The sequence below is a fragment of the Beta vulgaris genome, chromosome 2 (assembly GCF_026745355.1).
Source record: "Beta vulgaris subsp. vulgaris cultivar EL10 chromosome 2, EL10.2, whole genome shotgun sequence".
NCBI lineage: Eukaryota > Viridiplantae > Streptophyta > Magnoliopsida > Caryophyllales > Amaranthaceae > Beta > Beta vulgaris.
The window spans coordinates 33,436,572-33,458,943 of NC_079203.1; the positions used below are offsets into that span (position 1 = coordinate 33,436,572).

General features: G+C 35.8%; 2 protein-coding genes across 2 annotated transcripts; one reads left to right on the plus strand and one right to left on the minus strand.

The window, feature by feature from the left end:
• Window positions 1–3,656: 3,656 nt before the first annotated feature.
• LOC125494819 (uncharacterized) lies at window positions 3,657–6,820 on the minus strand. Its single transcript, XM_048638650.1, has 4 exons — window positions 6,379–6,820; window positions 4,624–5,657; window positions 4,293–4,532; window positions 3,657–4,136 (listed from the first exon to the last, which is right to left on the minus strand). Exons 1-4 carry the CDS (start codon window positions 6,818–6,820, stop codon window positions 3,657–3,659), a joined length of 2,196 nt encoding a protein of 731 aa, XP_048494607.1.
• Window positions 6,821–7,588: 768 nt separating this feature from the next.
• Window positions 7,589–8,077, plus strand: LOC125494820 (uncharacterized). The gene has a single exon (XM_048638651.1). It carries the CDS (start codon window positions 7,589–7,591, stop codon window positions 8,075–8,077), a length of 489 nt encoding a protein of 162 aa, XP_048494608.1.
• Window positions 8,078–22,372: the final 14,295 nt, after the last annotated feature.

Genomic DNA, 22,372 nt, shown 5'->3' on the forward strand with positions numbered 1-22,372 from the left:
TTGCTGAAGCATTGAGTGGAGCATTTTTTGAGCATGTTTGTATGTAGCCTGAGCCTCTTTTTCTGCATTGCAATAGCTAACATCCCTGGGGTTCTCATGCATTGCATTTTGAACAGCCACCAGGTTTGCTCTTGCACTGTTAACAGCTATTTCAGCATCCGTCCAGCCCTTATTCCTCATCCTTCTAAGAGCAATCTTTATGTTCCTCAATTTCTGCACTACTCTGTACATTGCACACCCAGAAACCTGCACTTCCCATTCCTTTCTAACAAGCACAAGCAACTCATCATAATGACACCAGTAATTATAGAACCTGAATGGTTTTTTAAGGCTTACATCAGGGTATACACACACCAACATAGGAGTATGATCAAAGTCACCCTCAGGGAGAATATGGGCCTCTGCACTATCATATTTATCCATCCACAAATGGTTAGCAAGAACCCTAACAATTCTAGATAACACTCTGTGATCACCCTCCTGTTTATTACTTCACGTGTAATGTCGTCCAGTTGCTTTAACATCACTAAGTTGGCATTCAGTAATGCATTCTAACATTGGAGTGAGCTCAGACCTTCTCACAATGCCACCAATTCTATCATCAGAGAGACTAATAGCATTAAAATCTCCCAGGACTAACCAAGCACCCACCCTCCCTTGGTATATTTGCTTTAGCCCTGACCACAAATGACTCCTACTTTGCTGGTCATTAAACCCATACACAAAAGTACAATCAAATCAGCAGCCCTTGTCTTAGGTTGAACCCAACAGTGGATAAACTGGCTATTCACAACCTTAATATCAACATTAAAGGCATTAGGACACCAACCTATTATGATTCTCCCATTCTCATGACAACTCAGATTGTGAGTGAAACACCACCCACTACAAACATTCATATACATACTACCTAGATTCTTCACTTTTATTCTAGTTTCTAGAAGGCTAAAAAGCTTAATGTTGTGAGAATCAATGAACCTTCTCACTTCATTATGTTTATTCCTGCTATTTAGCCCTCTAACGTTCCACGCCAAGATACTATCCATCATTAGTAGGGGTTATCACCCCCTGGCCTTTATCTACCAATTGCATCCCTGTATCATCAGCATCATTCTCTCTTTTATCCAACACCACATCCTGCACTTCATCATCACCATTTCTTTCCCTCATAGAGTTCTCTGCCTCCTCATTTAATACATGGAATGAGTTATGGGTTTGTATAACAGGAGCTACTTGCTGCACATTTTGTTTTCTTCCTCCTACTTGCTGAAAACCTTCATTATCCTTCACACTTTCCCCTTTCTTCACCCATATCTTCTTTCCATCTTTATTCCTACAATTCTCACCCTCATGCCCAAATCCCTTACAGAGAGAGCACTTGATAGGTCTCCATTCATATTCCACTTTTTGTTCCACCCTACTCCCATGCTCATTACAGAATACAATGTTTTCAGGCAAAACATCATTTATCCCAACTTCCACCAATACTCTAGCAAAGTTCAGTTTCTCCTTCTCTTTTGTTGCCTGATCCATTATGATCACCTTCCCAACCATGCCAGCAATCTTATGCAAACTTCTCTCCCCCAATATTTAAACGGTAATTGGGGGAATTTAATCCATATAGGAACAGTCGAAACATCATCCTTGTCTAAAGACATATCAGGGTCCCAAAGCTTAACAATCAAAGGTTTTTGATCGAAAAATATGAACCCTCCCGTCGTTACTTTAAGGCTGGATTCCACTGAATCAAACCTCACAATGAACAGACCTTTGCCAACCATGGCTATTTTATTAATTCCCAGCTTCCCCCACACTCTCCTAAAATAACCAATCATGACTGATAAATTAAAGGTGGGTTAGCCCCCAACACAAAGCATACAACAGCAGACGACCAAAACTTTACCTCCTCTTGAATATCATCAGAATCAATTTTAACAAGGTTTTCCGTGTTACTAACCTGATTTTCCTGGAGTTCTACATCCTCTGCCCATGAGAGCCTTCTCATAGACCCCAGTTCTTTTTCACTACTCTGTATCACATTTAGCCATTCTGATAACACCGATTCTCCCATCATATTCTGCCCAGATTTCATCCCTGTACCAACCGGAATATTCTCTCCCACCATATTAACTTCATTTTTTGCTCTATTCGATTTTTCTGATATCGGGCTAGGCACATTCAATGCAGAAACCCCCACTACTTCATCAACACTCTTTGTTTTCCTCACCGTAGATGATGACGGACCTGAACCCTTATTCTTCCCTTTCCCTTTTTGTGCACTCTTCCTAGCTCGCCCTCTTGCCATGGCGTCAGTGTTAAGCTACACTAAAAGAGATAGTCAATGGAACAGTGTTTTCTAGTGAGAAAGGGGAGTTTCTCTCTCTAGCATTTTTTAACTTTTTTTAGCACTTATTCCTTTAATTAAGTGTGCATTCTCATATGAACTCAATTCTATATATATATATATATATATATATAGTTTTGGGTTTTTTTACCAGGTACCCCTGTACTTTAACAAAATTCATGGGGTGCCCCTAATTTTAAACTAATGCACTAGGTACCCCTGATGTTTGCAAACAATGTATAAAATGCCATTAATGAGGAACGGCGTCAAAGGACTATTAACCCTGATCTTTAATGCACGAAATACCCCTGAGGTTTTATTAATATGTTCAAAATTTGATAACGGCTAGTTTTTTTTAAAACTGAATTACTTTTTCTGACCGTTGGAATACTTGGGATTGCCATAAAAGCAGTCCTACTCCAAGTATTTTGCTCCCTTCTCATCCAAATTATAGTTTTTCAATCCAACTCCAATAATACTCATGAGCTCACAATCTCACACTTCTAGTTACTTAGAATCCTCATACATTAGAGTTCCTAATAGAACTTGCAAATGTAGGAAAAAATTCGCAATCCGGAGCTCGGATTCCTCAATGAATCCACAAAGATTGTACTACAAGTGCGATGATTGCAACACTTTTAGGTGGTGTGTTGGTATTATTCACCATAACTCCAATGTGAGACAAGAAGAGGAAGATGAGGCAAGTAATGTGAACTTGAAGGAGGAAAAGAAGCTACTCAAGAAGAGAATCAAACAACAACGAAAAATGATGCAAGGAGCAATAAAAATAGGCGTATTTATGTTTGTGTTACTTATTTTTGTAATGAACAAATGAAGGAAGAATTGTAATGTAGCACCAAATTTGTAACAAATAACATTCCATATGCAATAATAATATTAGTAGCTTTACAAAAAGGATCCCAATAATTAAGCTTATAAGTAACTTTACAAAAAAGATGATTTACCATATTTCATCCAAAAAAAATTACTTATCCTAATTTGTAACCAAAAAAAAAAGTTACCAAAATAAAGATTAGTCCCCTAATTACTGAAATTGCATTCTTGCCTTGCTTCTTTTTTTTGTTCCACCCTTGGAAGTTGATGGACCAGCAGCACCCTTTCTTTTCCTCCCATGCTGAGTACTCCCATCAGATGGTTGTGGTTGAGATGTTGATGCACCAGATTCCTTTCTTTGCTTCTGTGTAGCCCCTCCCTTGCATGTCCTTGAATTGTGGCCTACTTCTTTGCACTTGCCACACTTAATAGTGTTGCTCCTCTTCCCTTTTTTCTTCTCATTTGGACCTCTCTTCCTCTATTTAGCAGGCCTTCCAGCACATCTTTTGAATGGGGGAGGGTGAATTATAGAGAGTTCAAACTCAGGCCATTGAGAGGAGTCAGACATGGGGTGTATGTGGCTTGCATAGGTCTCTTTATATGCTGCCCCCTTGTAGTAGTCAGAGACATAGTCATGTGGGTTAAGCCTCTGGTCAAAAATAAACCTCAAACCATGTTTGCATGGTATATCAGTGCCCTGCCATTTGCCACAACCACACATCCTAGCTTCTAGCCTAATAGAGAAGTGCACATGATTATCCAACACCTCAAACTCCCCTCCACCAGCTTCCACAACATGACAAAACCTGCTTTCATCAGCCCTAACCTCCAACAACTTAGTGGCATAGTCAGTGAGGTCATTGGGTTCCATGTCAACAGCTCTGTCAAATCTAGCCCCCATCTTTTTCATACACCAACCCCTAATTTTTGTAAATGAACCCATACCAATCATAAGCAACTAATAACAGGCACATGTAGAACAACAAAACAACACAATTTCCTTACCTTCCAACAAAGTGAGGACAGGGAGATCTCTGAAAGGTTTTGTGCATGCATTGAAAGACTCAAAAAAATTTGTTGTGTTGTGATCACAACACACAACAGGGTCAAATACATGCCTAGACCACTGCTCTCCTGCCTTGTCCAGATATTCTGTAGCTTTAGGATCAACCTTTGTTATTTTCTCCATGGCTTTGTTGCAGACATAAAGGTTGTAGGCATTAGCAGCAATCCAAAAAGAGTTGTGGAAAGGAGGGCCAGTGAATCCAGCATTCTTGCAATTGGAATAAAAGTGTTGACAACATATTCTCCTAGTAGTTGTAGAGAACACCTCCAACAGTGCTCCCTCAACACCCTACATGGAAGAGAAAAAAAATTAGCAGTTAGTTAGGAAGTAATTAGGATGTAAATTTAGAAATTTAATTATGGAAGGAAAGAAAGTTTACCCTCATCTTATCACTTATGAATGTCCAGTCACCCTTGTTAACACCTTGTGACTGGAAAACCAACTTCAAGTTTCTGAAAAAATAGGTCCAACTATCTTTACTCTCTGTGTCCACTATCCCATTAGCAATTGGAAATATCTCATTATTTCCATCAATACCCACAGCAGTCAATAAGATTCCCTTATAGAACCCACTTAAATGTCTCCCATCAAACCCAACAATAGGTTTGCACCCTCTTAGGAACCCCTTGAACTGAGCAGCAAATGAGAAGAAACAAGCCTTGAACTTTGGTGTGTTGTTTGAAGAGTTGGTTGTCCAAGTAACTAAAACATAGCAACCAGTGTTAGTCCTCTTTATCATCTCAACATATGTTGGTAACAAACCATAGGATTCAGAGAAACCCCCATACATCTGCTCCTTTGCCAGGCACTTCACCTTATACAACAGCCTTTCCTTCACCTTTATCCTAAACCTCTCCAAACACATTTTCTGTAATGAGTGCACAGGTACATCAGGGTTTGCACTAATAACATCACCTAAATGTCTTGTTAACCAAACACTGGTAACCATTGGATTCTCCTCCATTCTCCCACACAGCTTATGCTCCCCTGTTACAGACTTTATGGCCCAACTAATGCCATCCATCAGTTTGGATGCATGAAGTCTCCACTCACAGTCCTCTATGATACACCTAGCAATGAACCTAAGGTTGTCAGCCTTCTCAACCCTCACATCAAAACCCTCTTGAATACAGTAGTCCTTGAACACTCCAAGGAAGTTATCTTTGTTTGAAAAGATCATCCGCTGAGCAAGCTTCACCTGCCCAAAAATCATCTCTCCCACAATTGTACCATTTGTGTACAACTTATCTAAAACTGACCCACCATCCAAGTAATCTTCAAATTCTTTCTCTAGTAGTACATCCACTTCTTCATCTTCAACTTCATCCTCTACTTCTAAATCATAACCCTCATCCTTTGAAGTCCCTTCTTCCCCAACATACTCATCATCTTCATCATCATCTTCAGATTCTTCTGCCAGTTCTTCTTCCCTATACTCAGGTTAATGCTCAGGTTGTTGGGGAGGATTTCTAGGCTTCCTAACCCCTCTCTCTGATCTCTTAGTCTTTGGTACATATGAACCAACCCTCTTGGCAGTGGTTTTAGCAGTTTTAATCCCCTTCTTTGCTCCCTTTTTCTTTGCAGCACCTACTTTGTTTGAAGCAGCAGGTTTGGAAGATTGGGGAGTTGAGTGTGTTTGTGTTTCAGGTGGTTGGATGGAGGAGGGGAAGCTTGGGGAGGTGATTGTGTGTGTGTTTGTGTTTCAGGTGGTTGGGATGGAGGAGGGGAAGCTTGGGGAGGTGATTTTGTTTGAGTTTCAGGTGGTTGGGATGGAGGAGGGGAAGCTTGGGGAGGTGATTGTGTTTGTGTTTGTGCTTCAGGTGGTGGGTATGGAGGAGGGGAAGCTTGGGGAGGTGAGTCGGGATGTGGAGGGGATGGGGGAGGAGAGGGTTGTGGGGGAGATGGAGGTGGTTATAAAGGGTGGGCAGGGGAGTGTGTTTGTGGTTGGAAGGGGTGGGCAGGGGAGTGTGTTTGTGGTGGAGGGGGGGCAAGGGGTGTGTTGTGGGGGGGGGGGGCAGGTTGTGACTCAGCTTCAGGTTATGACTCTCCCATCGCCACCTCTTCTTGTGAAAAAAACCCTAAAATACTCCATCACACTCAGATCATCAGGATTGTAAACTGGTATTTCAATTGCCACAGGGGGGTAATTGATCCTCCAATTCCCTCAAAGCCTCCTCTTCTTCCTGTCTTTTTCTTACTTCCTCCCTCTCTCTTTCCTTTTCTTCGGCAATCTTTCTAAGTTTCTTAGCCTCAGCATTTTTCTTTGCTTCCCTCAAGTCCTTCACCAATTTCATCACAAACCTAGGAGGTTGATGTGTCTCCTCTATGAATACCTCAACAGTGTCCATTCCTACAAACCCACCCCACATATTTGAAAGATGTGGATCATCATACAACTCCACTAGTTTTCTGGTCCTTGGATGCTTGTAATAGACTCTAAAATTTTCAGGCAACCACACATCTTGCTTGACAGACTCATCATGAATCTCATTGAACAAATCCATAATACTAGCTAAGTCTACATCTTCCACCCTCACATCAAACTGCTTACCCTTATAATCACACAATAACCACATCCCTTCCTTTATCTATTTTGAAATCAAACAAACAAAACAAAAGAGAATTGGTGAATGCAGAGAACCCTAAACATTAAGCTACAGAATTTTAGCATACATGAAGAAAATAAACACACCCATTCAACATTATACGGAGTTCATGCAAAAAATTACTAAAACGAGAAAAATAAAAAACTGAAAATACTTGTGATATCAAAGAGCCTTAAACAGGAAACTATGAAATCAGATGAACATAAAAAAACACACCCATTCATCTTTAACAACTAAATAATGCAAAAAACTGAAACATAGGAGTTACAAAAGCTTACCTTTACGGAATTTTGAAGAGATGACCCTAAAATTTTCGAACTCACTTCCTTCGCTTACCCAAGGACGATTACCTTCTTCGCGTCAAGTTCGAAGTGCAGGGAGTTTGATTTCTGCCCAGATTAATTCACTCCCAGAATTTTTTTGGAAATTTTTGCGAACCCAGTTCAAGGAAGAAGAATAGAGGAAGAGGGAAGATGATTGGAAGTTTGAGGGGTTTTATCGAAGGTTTTGGTGTACTAGCGCCTTAATGAGGGCATTACAGTAATAACACACTAACGCCAACTTAACGTCGTCAATGATTAAGGGCATTTATTGCTTTTTATTAAATTGTCAGGGGTACCTAGTGCATTAGTTTAAAATTAGGGGTACCCCATGAATTTTGTTAAAGTACAGGGGTACCTGGTGAAAAAACCGTATAATTTTCTACTAATGTTGTTAAAACATCATATGAACTCAGAAATGGCTAGACTTGCAAATCGAGACTTTGAGATCCTTGAAGCCTCGGGCCAAAGGTATCTAGAATGGAGGGTGGATGCAAAAGCTTATCTAAATTCACTTAGCCTTAACCATACCATTGTCGAATGTGGTGCCCCTACCCCTTTGGGGCAAACAAAAGCACTGGTGTATCTCAAAAACCATATACATGAAGAGCTCAAATCTGAATATATCCTTGTGGAAGATCCCAAAGAATTATGGGATAACCTAAAGGATCGATTTGAGCATTTACAAAGAATTATTGCTCTAAGGGCCCAGCATGAATGGTCTGTGCTCAGGTTCCAGGACTTTGCATCAATACGCGAGTACAACTCTGTGGTATTTCGCATCACCTCACAGCTGAAGCGGTGTGGAGAACTTGTATCTGAACGAGCCATGATTGAGAAAACCATTTCCACTATGCACGCTAATAATGTTGTTCAACAAGAACAATACCGTGAAAGGCGCTGCTAAATTCCGCGACTTAATTGCCATCATTTTGGTCGCAGAACAGAACAACCAAATTCTGCTCTCAATTAAAGGCCAACAAGTACCAGCAAACCAGCAGTTGAAAAAATGCCACTAGAGGTGGCAAACGCTGGAATAAGGGGTAATGGAGGAATAAATGGAAATGGAAGTGGCAGAGGAAGAGGACGAGGACGCCAAAACTGGCGCTCCAATAGAGGACGCGAAGGAAGAAACTCCTAATAAAGGCCACAAGAGAAATGTTTTAAATGTGGCATCAAGGGCATTGGGAAAATGAATGCTGCACGACCAAACATCTTGTGGATCTGTACGTGGGCTCTACTAGGGGTCAAGGGATACGTGGTTAAACAAATATCATCCCTGAAACTACTTCGCTCCCTGACCTCGATGTAGTTGATTACCTCATGGAAGTGTTTCTAATGTCTAGCCCTCACATTCCCCCTAGACCAATCTAAGATGTTATTTTATCACTTTATTTCATGTAATCATGTCTTAATTTTCTTGAATGTCCCTTGTATTTTCTTTTATGATTTCATGATATCGTACCATGTAATGCACCTCTTTATATAAATAAATTTGTGTGTCATTTTTGACAAAGTTATGTTTTAATGAAGATAATGACAAACAAAGGCGCTCAACAATGCCTGATTGATATTGCCACTACACACAACATCTTGAGTAATAAGTCATACTTCAGTCAATGCAAGCCAAGAAAAGGCGACCTCAACAGCATTACAGGCACTGCAAAGATGGTTGAGGGCTCAGGAAAGGCATGCGTAGTGTTATTTCACTAGGAACACTACAAGAGGGGGGGGGGGTTGAATTGTAGTGTGGAGCTTATTGCCCAAATGATGCGGAATTTAAAACATAAGCAATAAGGAACTGAAAGTGCAAGAGAGATTTTTACGTGGAAACTTCTTGTCTCAATACAAGAAGAAAAACCACGACCTACTCAGGATTTAAACTCTTCACTATAATAGGAAATCTCCTATGATTCAACCTATTACATACTCAAGTTCCACTCGAAACTCCAACTCTCTCACAATCTCCACTCTATACTCTAGACTTAACTCTAAGTCTTTCAAGAGTTCCCACAACTCTTTACAAAAGGTTTACTCAAACCCTTCACCCTTAGATAGACTTCACCCTAAGTCTACGCATAGACATAAGAACTTACTCAAGTTCCTAACTCGAACTTACTCAAGTTCCTAACTCGAACTTGATACAAGAATTCACTCAAACCCTTTACCAAGTTCCCATTACAAGAGTTCACTCAAACCCTTTAACCCCAAACTCAAATACAGACGCCTGATAATTTGGTTTAACTCTAGTATATAGAAACTGAATAACTGTAAAGGAACATGACACTCGTAGGAACTTGAAACTCAAATGAACTGACTCAAATAAGGAATAGAAAATATAATTCTTTTGTAACGCTATTCCTTAAGCCAAACTTATGGAATGACATAAGTATAACACTATGGAAAGACACCAGTCAGACAATTTGAAACTCAATTGAACTTGTATATTTATAGTAGTCTTTTAGAATGAACGTGGGATTAATCATGTGTTAGTGGTTAAACCATTATCCCATGATGTTCCTTACTCGAAGGAACACGTTCCTTAAACATCCCATGATCTACATGATCACTGTTAAACGTGGGAGTGTTTTAGTTACTGCTCCTTAATTTTAGCAACCACTTTAAGCATCACTTGAAAATCTGATTTAATTATAAACATATTAATTATTAAATCTGAAATTAAATTATTTTAATAAAAATATTATCTTTAAATTTCTTCCATAAAAACCTAATAATATTTTATTATCTTTTTAAAAATAAAATCTTTTCCTTAAAAAGATTTTCCATAAAATCAGATTTTTCCTTAAATAAAACGGTTACCTATAATCTAGGCATATTTTACTCAACTGACATAACTATACCGTTTGTAATGCTCCATCCTAAGTCTAGTTCCTTTTAATAGTTAGTTCCTTTAACTTAGATTAATAGACTACCACGTCTGTTCCTTTAGAGAGGAACATATAGACAATTTCTTTAACAATACTCATTATACGTATTATAAATCTAGCCTTTTTATATTCCAAAAACTAAAAAGATAAAATTAAATTAATTAAAATCATTCCTAAAGAAACCGATTTTATTAAAAACTTATCTTTTATTTTAAAACTAAAACTTATCTTTTATTTTAAAACTAAAACTTATCCTAAAACAACTATAATATTATTTATAAATATTTAACCACGTAGAGATTTATTAAGAAATAAACTCTAATAAATTCTTATAGATTAAGATAATAATATGCATCAGATTTATTGACTCTTAAATACTTTTGACTCTAAGTTCCACGAGTTCCTTTGACCTTACGAGTTCCTTTAGACCTTGTTCCATTACCTTTCATGTTTCCATATACTTACATGAATCCTAGAAAATAAACTCATATTTTCTGCCTTCATGCTCCATGCTGCTCCAACTCAAGAACCGCATGTTGATAGCTCCACCTTTGGAACTTCAGTGTGCTAGTTCCTTTAAGAAACTTCGCACTCATAGTTCCTGCTCAGGAACTTCTTGTTTCAACTCTGAAACGTTATATTGCTGCTCCCATCAGGAACTGCTCCAGATGTTCATATTCAATATTCCTCATAGGATGTACCTAGGAACCGCTCTATTTGTGTTCCTTATAGGAACTCTTTTAGGAACTTCACTTGTGGGAAGACCTTCATGATGTGATATATTCAACCTTTGATGACTTGTTTCATGTTAATGTAATATGCACATCTCAAACACACATGTTAGTTAGATAATCATCATTTGTTTACAATCATCAAAATACTATATGACTCAACAATTTCCCCCTTTTTGATGATGACAAACAAATGATGCTTATCACAAAATAAGCAATAAACGATGTACTTTAATTCCCCATAATGAACAAGTCATGCAAGTATATGAAGGAGATATCAACATAGATAAACAAATCATATAAAGAACAATCATCATGGAAAGATATAGACTTAACTATATTTGACCATAAGCATCATACATATTCTTCCCCCTTTTGTCATTATCGAAAAGGATTTCTTACACACATTTATTGAGATTAATCATATACACATTATTTTATATGCTACACTTACCACCATCATGGTTAAACACTTGTTAGTCCCAAAAGCCTCAAGAATCTCAGTTTTCAAACTTAGGATGCATGTGCTACACAAATTTCCAACTCACAATCCAAAGACCCAATTCAAAAACCATTGAAGGAACTTGACAAGTAAAAAATAAAAGTCAAGCAAAAATCAATTGTGAAGGTCAAGAATGGATTAAGAGATAGGACATTGTAATATCCGGCTCAAAGAAATATGAAAGAAGTTTGTGGAAAATTTTGAGTAGAGGGAACTTGAGATATATTATGTGCTCTATGGTTTAGACTTATAATAAGAGGTTCTCAACAATCATTAGAGTTAATCACTTCACCTCACACTTTTGAAATCTCTGTCAAACCCCACACACATTCACCTTGATATATATCTATCAAGTTCACTTTTACTCAACTAATCAACCTTGAGGAACTCATTGAGTGAAAAACTTGAACGAATTCATCTGTATAATCAAGTTCTTCCATTTTTTCGCTCATGTTCCTCTTCTCATCAAATTCATGAGTAAGCATCTTCACAACCATATATATGACATATTGATTTCTAGGAAATAATAAAGATTTGATCACCCTTGTTTACCCTTTTATGTTTTTTATTTTTTTTTTATTTATTTTTAAACAAGGGTGTCACTACAAGTTGTTGCACTTTTTTTTTTTTAGAATGTCACATTTACCAACCACAAAGAAGTAATTGCTTACTCACACAAACTTGAAATCCACCACCAAAATGAAAACATATATATCGATTCCTTCCTTATTCCCCTGAGTTCATTACCATTCCTTCATCATTAGGAACTTATATGAGTAGTTCCCTAATGACATATCTTTCTGAGCATCAATTGATAAAACATAAAATACTTGCTTCTCACTTCTTCCTTAACTTCCCCTCAAAATGAATTTACCATTTATCACTCTTTATGTATTATTGAACCATAAGAAGTCATGAATTTTAATTTAGAGCACATGGGAATTAGGATATTTGAAGTGACAGGATATGAATGGAATGATAAATTAATTAATCAAAGGGTATTTGAAGAAATGTGGTGTGAATTGTTGATAGTTGGCTAAGAATAGGTTTGTTCCCTCTAAAATATAAATGAAATGAAATATATTAAGGGAATTTACCGTCTTGTTCCAACAAGGTTTCTTTCATTGTATCTTTGACAACTTAGGACTTTCATGTTTGACAGCATCCACATTCTATTATGAGACCTCTAACACTCTTAGGCAAGGGAATATGCCTTTAGACACAAAAATTAAGTGTAACATATTTACTCTAGTGTGCATATAATCACGTCAATTTTAGTATGTGTAAGAACCCAATTCGACAAAACTTTTGGAAAGGAACATGTTTATACTCAAGTCATACTTCATTAAGTCTTGTTCCTCTAAACAGTCCATGAAAGGTGAAATTATAAAGAACCTATATTCACATAATTTTAAAGCAAGACTTATAAAAATTATGCATTCAGATTAATAAATTTTAACAATGTAATATATTAAAGTGAATAGGAACATCATAACTTAAGTCATATTTCACCATGAATATTATAAATTACCTCAAGTACTGGACTGATTTTATGACTTACTTTTGAATTCCCGAACTGTTAGTTCCATCATTTTGATATCTTCACATCTGATGGACACTTCCATTCCAACTTGACTCATATTCATCGTTCTTCAAAAGTTCCTTGACATGTTTTTTGTCATAATATCATTATGCTCCAAGAGAGTAGTTGAGTTCCCTTATCATGCTCGTAGACTCATTTGCGTATAAGGTTAGCAAAAACTCTTGCATAAAATAGTTAGTGTACCAAGCATATTATCCATATTACGATGTACAACTACTAAGTCAATTCCTCTTGAAAACAGAAATTATTGTTAATTTTGAAATCATTTTTCAAGAAGAAACTTGATGTTGTTCCTAATAGACTTCCAGCAAAAAGAAATTATTTTGAACACATTGAAAATCTATTTAGAACAACCTAAATCCCATGTAAGCAATAAAAAGAATATTAATTATTTCATGACCTAGCTATATGAATAAAAGTTTCCTCAAAATCAATATCTTTGTTTTTAGTTGCTCCTCTCAACAACTAACCTGTATAGAGTTTTTTTCTATTCTGTGAATGAGCCATAGGAATACTTCTTATGTTCCAGTTAGAATCAAGAAACTTGATTGTTGGAACTGTTTGTTCCTACTAATTGTGTAGGAACTCGCTTACACATATTCATTGAGTTGAACTTTTATTTGATGAACTTGAACTTGATCTTCATTTTTAAGCTCTTCTCCATACGTTCATATAGCTGGCTATTATTACTTTATAGAGTGACATATTTCATATTAAGAACTCTAGCTCCACAGGAACTTGTGAGTTTAACATAAAAATTAAAAAAAATCATCTTTAACCTATTTTCTGGGAACAAACAAGTTAGTCTCATAATCTATATGTCAACTCTTTATAACACATTATATATCGTTTTGCTATAAGCTCTGTGTGTTTAGCAATTAGAGGTGCATTTTAACACAACCTCATTGCTTCTATTTTTAAAGTTTCTTAGATGATTCTTATTGCTATTGTTTCCAAAACACTTAAATCAAATGCTTAAGAACATAATACCAGTATTTTCTCCTTTGAAGATATCATAGGATGTCTTGTTGATCAACTTATAATCATCCTTTGTTGATGATTTAGCAAGTGATATCGATTGCTTTTGCTTACTTGTTCCTTGTTCCTGCATACATCATCAAACTTGTTTGGAACTTGGTTCCATGGTTAGATCTTGAATATAATAATTTATGAACACTTATACTTTTAATCTTCTTAGCAATGATTTCACATTATGTGGAATACTTACTTTGCGATTAAAGGAAAGAATCAAGTGTTCCTTAAATAACTATAAACAAGAAAAATCTCCTTCAAAATTCTAATCTAAACACTTAAAATGCCACGCAAATTCATGTGAAAAGGTTCGAAGAATTTGTGATGCACACCAAATTTTGAAAGAAGATAAGATCACATACTATCTTCATGGACACAATATACAAACGTATACCTTTAGGAACTAGATATAAGATATACCTATAATCAAGTTCCTTGGTCTAAGTTTGTCAACCATGATGAAGTTAGAATGTTATTATTTTGATAGATATAAGTAGATCATCCTCAATAATGACTAGTCATGTCATGTTGTTAGGAACCAAATTGAGATCCACAAAGTATGTGTTCCCTACTTGATTCCCTTCAAGTATGAATTTCTAGCTTTTATTGATGATGCAATTTAATTGCCAAACAACCAGAGTTAGTGAACTTTAAAAACTGTAAACATAATGTGCTTCATTAACTCGACAATAAAGATATATATGATTAAACAAGAACTTAACTTACCAACATTTGATTAATAAACAGTCTTACCATTTTACGTTGGTTTTTGAAGCTATAATTCCTTCATCATAAGCATATAGCGAGAGTAATGTTGATTTGTCTATCATCATATGCTTGGAACACTCGTTGTCGAGCTATATCTTACGAGTTGTTCCCCTCACTAAATATTGTTTGTTCCTTCATTTTGGGTTGTCATAAACTAAGAAATATAATCCGTAAAGCGAACCCTAAAAGAAATACTTTGTGCATTTTAATATTAGTAGGTTAGTCAAAAGAGATAAATGTAATTAAAGCATATAATGAAATAAAGTCCTTAAAAAATATAGTCTCATATGAAAGAACTTCTGCTTTGTTCAAGTGAACTAAGATTAATTTCAAAAGAATTAGAAACTTGTACTAAATGTTGGTATGTTTCTATACCATTTAGTAGTTCCACTGATATTAGTTTACCATCACTTCCTTCAAATCAATAGTCAATGTTTCTTGATTTGAGAAGCTGATTTTATGCATTTAATTTGGTGGAAATAGAATAAGTAGGCAATAGGAACAATTTGCTATTATAAGAGAATAAAGGCACTGAGACTTTAATTACTTAACTCACTTAATCACTTAGTCAGAGACACTTAGAACTTCATTAATTAAGATCCTATATAATAGTTATTTTGATTAATTATAAGATTAGATCATGGGATCATGGATTTACACGTTGTTCCTTTCCTTGAGGAACAAGCACATCATGCGCCACTTTGTATACGTTCAATTGAACGTGTTATATCCAGTATCTCACTTTCCTAAATTCTAGGAAATTGTTAAGCATAAAAATTAATATTAGTTCTTTTTAATAATATCCAAGAAGGTTTTTCTTTAAATATAAAAGATTTAATTTTTTTTATTAAAATCTTTCCATAACCAAAAAAATCTTTAAAATGATTTAACTTAGTCAAAATCTTTTTCGTTAAAACCTTCCTAAATTATAGCCTTAATTAAGCTTCTATTATTATTTGAAAATGAACATCAGTTAATAGATTTGTGATTCATGCTTAATTACTATACTCATGTGATTATATTAGAGTTCGTTTGAATCAATTTAGTTGTGCCAAAAGTTTGTTCTTTCAGAGGAACTGATAGTCATTCTCTTATTACATCTATAAGTTCCTTTACCAATATTAATTATATCCGTAGACAAACCTACAAGATATAATTTTACTTGCACAAAAACTTGAAGAGAGTTAGATTGAAATAATTCATATTATGTAACAACCATAAAACAACTTCTCTTTCATAACCTTCTTCAATCATGTATTTATAAGAGATATCAAAAATCAAATTTGATAATAATAATGACCAAGATATATAGTATGTAAAGATTATTACCAACTTTCCTAAGAAATATATTTACCTTTTACATACTTTTTCTAGCTTTTGTAGTCATAGGAACTCATGTCTAGAACTACATTCTAGAAACAACTAACCTCTACATCAAGAGATGTCAGTTCCTTTCACATTACCTGCAAAATAAGCAAGTTCTTGGTTTTTGGTACCCAAATATATGTTGGGTCCTTTCTTGTTAGTAGGAAGAACATAAAATATCCATATTCATGATGTACGCACATATCTACCACTACTAACAAGGAACATCATGTACCGACATAAGAAATATTTCAAATATTCATGATGCATAATAAAACTATCATTTGGCAAATGAATAATAATATGAGTGTGATATAACATGCCAAAAATAATGGATTTTCCTTAAGATGAGAAACCAAGTTCCAGAGACACAAATATGCATTGTTCCATATAACTTGTTCCTTCAACTATTTCTAGTATATGATTCTTTGATATTTTTAAAAAAATTGGAAATCTGAATTTTGTCTTTAGAAAACAATGTTAAAGCTATCCTAAATTTCTATAAAAACATAAAGCCAAATAAAACAATCTTACTAGAAATACTTAAGGAACAAGTTCCAATGTAATATATGCGTATAAAGAATATCTCAAGGAAGAGATACTTACATCAAAGGGTTGTTCATAATCCTCGAGTGACTTTTAATTGTGTATAAAAAGTCTGCCTTCACTTGTTCCTTTGAATGACATCGGGTGGAGTTCCTTTCTCGTACGTGTTCTTTCTTCTTGCAGGAACTTAACTCAGCAGGGTTTCCTGCTTATCAATGAGTTCCGGCTCTGATACCAATTGTTATTTCACTAGGAACACTACAAGAGGGGGGTGAATTGTAGTGTGGAACTTATTGCCCAAATAATGCGGAATTTAAAAATAAGCAATAAGGAACTGAAAGTGCAAGAGAGATTTTTACGTGGAAACTTCTTGTCTCAATACAAGAAGAAAAACCACGACCTACTCAGGATTTAAACTCTTCACTATAATAGGAAATCTCCTATGATTCAACCTATTACATACTCAAGTTCCACTCGGAACTCCAACTCTCTCACAATCTCCACTCTATACTCTAGACTTAACTCTAAGTCTTTCAAGAGTTCCCACAACTCTTTACCAAAGGTTTACTCAAACCCTTCACCCTAGATAGACTTCACCCTAAGTCTACGCATACACAATAAGAACTTACTCAAGTTCCTCGAACTTACTCAAGTTCCTAACTCGAACTTGATACAAGAATTCACTCAAACCCTTTACCAAGTTCCCATTACAAGAGTTCACTCAAACCCTTTAACCCCAAACTCAAATACAGACGCTTGATAATTTGGTTTAACTCTAGTATATAGAAACTGAATAACTGTAAAGGAACATGGCACTCGTAGGAACTTTGAACTCACAAGAACTGACTCAAACAAGGATTATAAAATATAATTCTTTTGTAACGCTATTCCTTAAGCCAAACTTATGGAATGACATAAGTCTACACTATGGAAAGACACCAGTCAGACAATTTGAAACTCAATTGAACTTGTATATTTATAGCAGTCTTTTAGAATGAACGTGGGATTAATCATGTGTTAGTGGTTAAACCATTATCCCATGATGTTCCTTACTCGAAGGAACACGTTCCTTAAACATCCCATGATCTCATGATCACTTATAAACGTGGGATGTTTTGTTACTGCTCCTTAATTTTAGCAACCACTTTAAGCATACTTGAAAATCTGATTTAATTAAAAATATTAATTATTAAATCTGAAATTAAATTATTTTAATAAAAATATTATCTTTAAATTTCTTCCATAAAAACCTAATAATATTTTTATTATCTTTTAAAAATAAAATCTTTTCCTTAAAAAGATTTTCCATAAAATCAGATTTTTCCTTAAATAAAACGGTTACCTATAATCTAGGCATATTTTACTCAACTGACATAACTGTACCGTTTGTAATGCTCCATCCTAAGTCTAGTTCCTTTTAATAGTTAGTTCCTTTAACTTGGATTAATAGACTACCACGTCTGTTCCTTTAGAGAGGAACAGACAGACAATTTCTTTAACAATACTCATTATACGTATTATAAATCTAGCCTTTTTATATTCCAAAAACTAAAAAGATAAAATTAAATCAATTAAAATCAGATTCCTAAAGAAATGATTTTATTAAAAATTATCTTTTATTTTAAAACTAAAACTTATCTTTTATTTTAAAACTAAAACTTATCCTAAAACAACTAACACATATTATTTATAAATATTTAACCACGTAGAGATTTATTAAGAAATAAACTCTTAATAAATTCTTATAGATTAAGATAATAATATGCATCAGATTTATTGACTCTTAAATACTTTTGACTCTAAGTTCCACGAGTTCCTTTGACCTTACTTGTTCCTTTAGACCTTGTTCCATTACCTTTCATGTTTCCATATACTTACATGAATCCTAGAAAATAAACTCATATTTTCTGCCTTCATGCTCCATGCTGCTCCAACTCAAGAACCGCATGTTGATAGCTCCACCTTTGGAACTTCAGTGTGCTAGTTCCTTTAAGAAACTTCGCACTCATAGTTTCCTGCTCAGGAACTTCTGTTTCAACTCTGAAACGTTATATTGCTGCTCCCACTCAGGAACTGCTCCAGAACTTCATATTCAATGTTCCTCATAGGATGTACCTAGGAACCGCTCTATTTGTGTTCCTTATAGGAACTCTTTTAGGAACTTCACTTATGGGAAGACCTTCATGATGTGATATATTCAACCTTTGATGACTTCTTTCATGTTAATGTAATATGCACATCTCAAACACACATGTTAGTTAGATAATCATCATTTGTTTACAATCATCAAAATACTATATGACTCAACACGTAGTGTTACCGAAGGGAACACATACACATCACTATAAACAACGCATTGTATTCAGATAAAACAAAGAAATCTATTGAGTTTCAAAGATCTGCCTACGAATGGTTACCGTATGGAAACCATTAACGAAAACGGAAAGAAATACATGAACCTCACTAAATGTGACGCTGGCAAGAAACTTATCCTTGAAAGGATGCTAGTATACTCCTCAGGGCTATATTTTACTTCTATAAGTCCAGTTGAAACAAATTTGGTATCTCACCATAAGGACGATCAAGCAATATTCACTCTGTGGCATGATCGCTTAGTTCACCCAAGATCAAGCATGATGACAAAAATTGTCCGAAGCTCAGATGGACATCCGTTCAAAAATATACGGGCCCCGCAATCAAATGAGCATAATTTCAAAGCTTATTCACTTGGCAAATTGATCATAAGACCTTCTAAAAATAAACTTGAAGGTGAAAATCTTGCATTTCTGGAAAGAATCCAAGGAGATATTTATGGGCCAATACACCCCTCATGTGGACCATTAAGATATTTCCTAGTGTTGATCAACGCATCAACACATTGGTCTCACGTTAGTCTCCTATCAACAAGGAATGTTGCTTTTACAAAACTGCTTGCACAAATTACACGTCTAAGGGCTCAATTTCCAGACTATCGTATCAAGAAAATTCGACTTATAATGCCGGAGAATTCACATCCCGCACTTTTAGTGACTATTGTATGTTAATTGGGATAGAGTGGACATCCAGTAGCCATGTTCACACACAAAATGGCTACAGAAGCATTCATAAAGCGATACAATTAGTCGCAGGCCATTCTAATGAAATCAAAACTCCCATCCTCACATGGGGACATGCTATACTACATGCTGCTTTACTAGACTAAGGCCGAGCGCAAGCATGATCTTCCCCACTACATTAGTGGTTGGAAAGGAACCAACCTTGCTCACCTACGAATTTTGGGTGTGCAGTCTACGTTCCCATGCACCACCACAACGTACTAAGATGGGCCCACAAGAAGGTTGGGAATCTATGTTGGATTTGAATCACCGTCCATCATAAGATATCTAGAACCTCAACTGGTGATCTTCACCGCTCGGTTTGCCGATTGTCACTCTCATGAGACAATTTTCCCAACCATAGGGGAGATAAAGAGGCCCATGTTGGAATGAAATATCATGGAATGCCAAAAATTTATCATATTTGATCAAAGATCAAATATGTTGAGCAGAAGTTCAGAAAAATACACTTGCAAAACATTGCTCAATCAATTGCCAGATGCATTCACTGATTCAAAGAGGAGTGATAAAATCACATATACCGGCTGTGGATGCTCCTGCACGGGTTGAAATCCCAAGAGAAAAAAGGAAAATCCACATGCAAATGAATCTATAACACGCAAAAGACGTGGAAGACCACTCGGAGCCAAAGATTTCAAACTGAGGAAGTCTAGAAGAATATAAATAAATAATGAGAAAACTGATGATTCTTCTAAAGTGGAACAATTTTCAAATGACGAAAATGTCCACCCCCCAAAATGAACTCAAAGAATCAGATGCTACATTTGAGGGGGAGCATGAAAATGCTAGCATCGACAATCACAAAATTTCAATAAATTTTGTCCATTCTAGAAAGCAATGGAACAAGGTAAAAACCCCAATTGATGAAATATTTGCATATTCAATAGCCACAGAAATCACCAATGATATCGAGGACACCGAACCAAGATCAGTGAATGAATGTCGACGAAGGAGTGATTGGCCTAAATGGAAAGAGGCCATTCAGGTAGAATTGAGATCTCTTAGAAAACGAGAAGTGTTTGGCCCTATAGCCCAGACCCCAAAGGGAGTAAAACATGTTGGGTATAAATGGGTGTTCGTACGAAAGCGAAATGAGAAAAATAAAATCGTACGATACAAGGCCAGGCTTGTAGCCCAATGTTTCTCCTAGAGACTTGGAATTGACTATGAGGAAACATACTCTCCAGTGGTATGCCACGACACTAAGATTTCTTATAAGTCTATCTGCATGCAAAGGACTATAAATGCGCCTTATGGATGTCGTGACAACATATCTCTATGGGTCACATGACACTGATTTAGTCCCAGAAGGACTTGAACTACAGGATCCTTGATGTTAAAACCTCGAAAGCTACATTCCATAAAATTGAAAAAAATCACTTTACAGTTTAAAAAAATCTGGAAGGATGTGGTATAACCGTCTCAGTGAATACCTCATGAATCGAGGTTACAAGAACGACCAAATTTGTCCATGTGTCTTCATCAAACAAATCGAAAATGGGTTTATTATAATTATGGTATATGTTGATGACTTAATATCATCGGGACACCCAATGAAACCGAAGAAACTGTTAAATGCATGATGAAGGAATTCGAGATGAAAGACCTTTGAAAGACCAAATTTTATCTCAGTTTACAAATTGAACACCTAAAGGATGGTATCCTTATTCACCAATCCAATTATGCTGAGAAAGTGCTAAAAAGGTTCTATATGGACAAATCACATCCACTGAGTTCACCTATGGTTGTTCGTCGCTTAAAAATTGATGAAGATCATTTCCGCCCTCGAGAAGAAGGTGAGGATATACTTGGCCTCGAAGTACCATAACTAAGTGTCATTGGAGCCTTAATGTACTTAGCCATCAATTCTAGACCAGACATTGCATTCTCGGTCAATTTATTAGCTAGATACAGCTCCGAACCTACAAACACGCACCTGAGTGAAGCACTTACTCCGCTATATACGCGGGACAACGGATATGGGATTATTCTATCCACGAGATGGAAATGCTAGCCTAGTAGGATATGCTGATGCAGGCTACCTGTCAGATCCAGTCAAGGCAAAATCGCAAACCGGTTACCTTTTAGCTACGAAAATACAGCAATCTCTTGGAAGCCGACAAGACAGACTCTAACAGCTACTTCATCAAATCAAGATGAATTAATCGTACTTAATGAAGCTAGTAGAGAATATGTATGGTTGTGATTTTTGACCCATCACATACTAAGGGAAAGTGGTATAAAAGAGATATAAGAAGACCCAACCTTCATCCGTAAAGATAATACTGCTTGCATTGCACAAATTAAAGAAGGTTATATAAAAGGTGACTGACACTAGTAGAATAAATGCTATTTGCTGCGGTGGTATTGCTGCGGTTTTACCCATACACAGCAATATATCACGTAAAAAAAAAAGGTTAAATATAAATAAAGATATTGCTGCGGTTTCGCCCTGAAACCGCAGCAATATGGAATCAATAGGAAAATTTTAACAAAAAATTGACTATTTGATCAGGTATATTGCTGCGGTTTTTAGAAAAACCGCAGCAATATATTAAAATAAAATTTAAAAAATAATATTTTAATATATTGTTGCGATTTTTTCAAAAACCGCAGCAATATAATTTTAAAAAATATTAAAAGCACAGGTA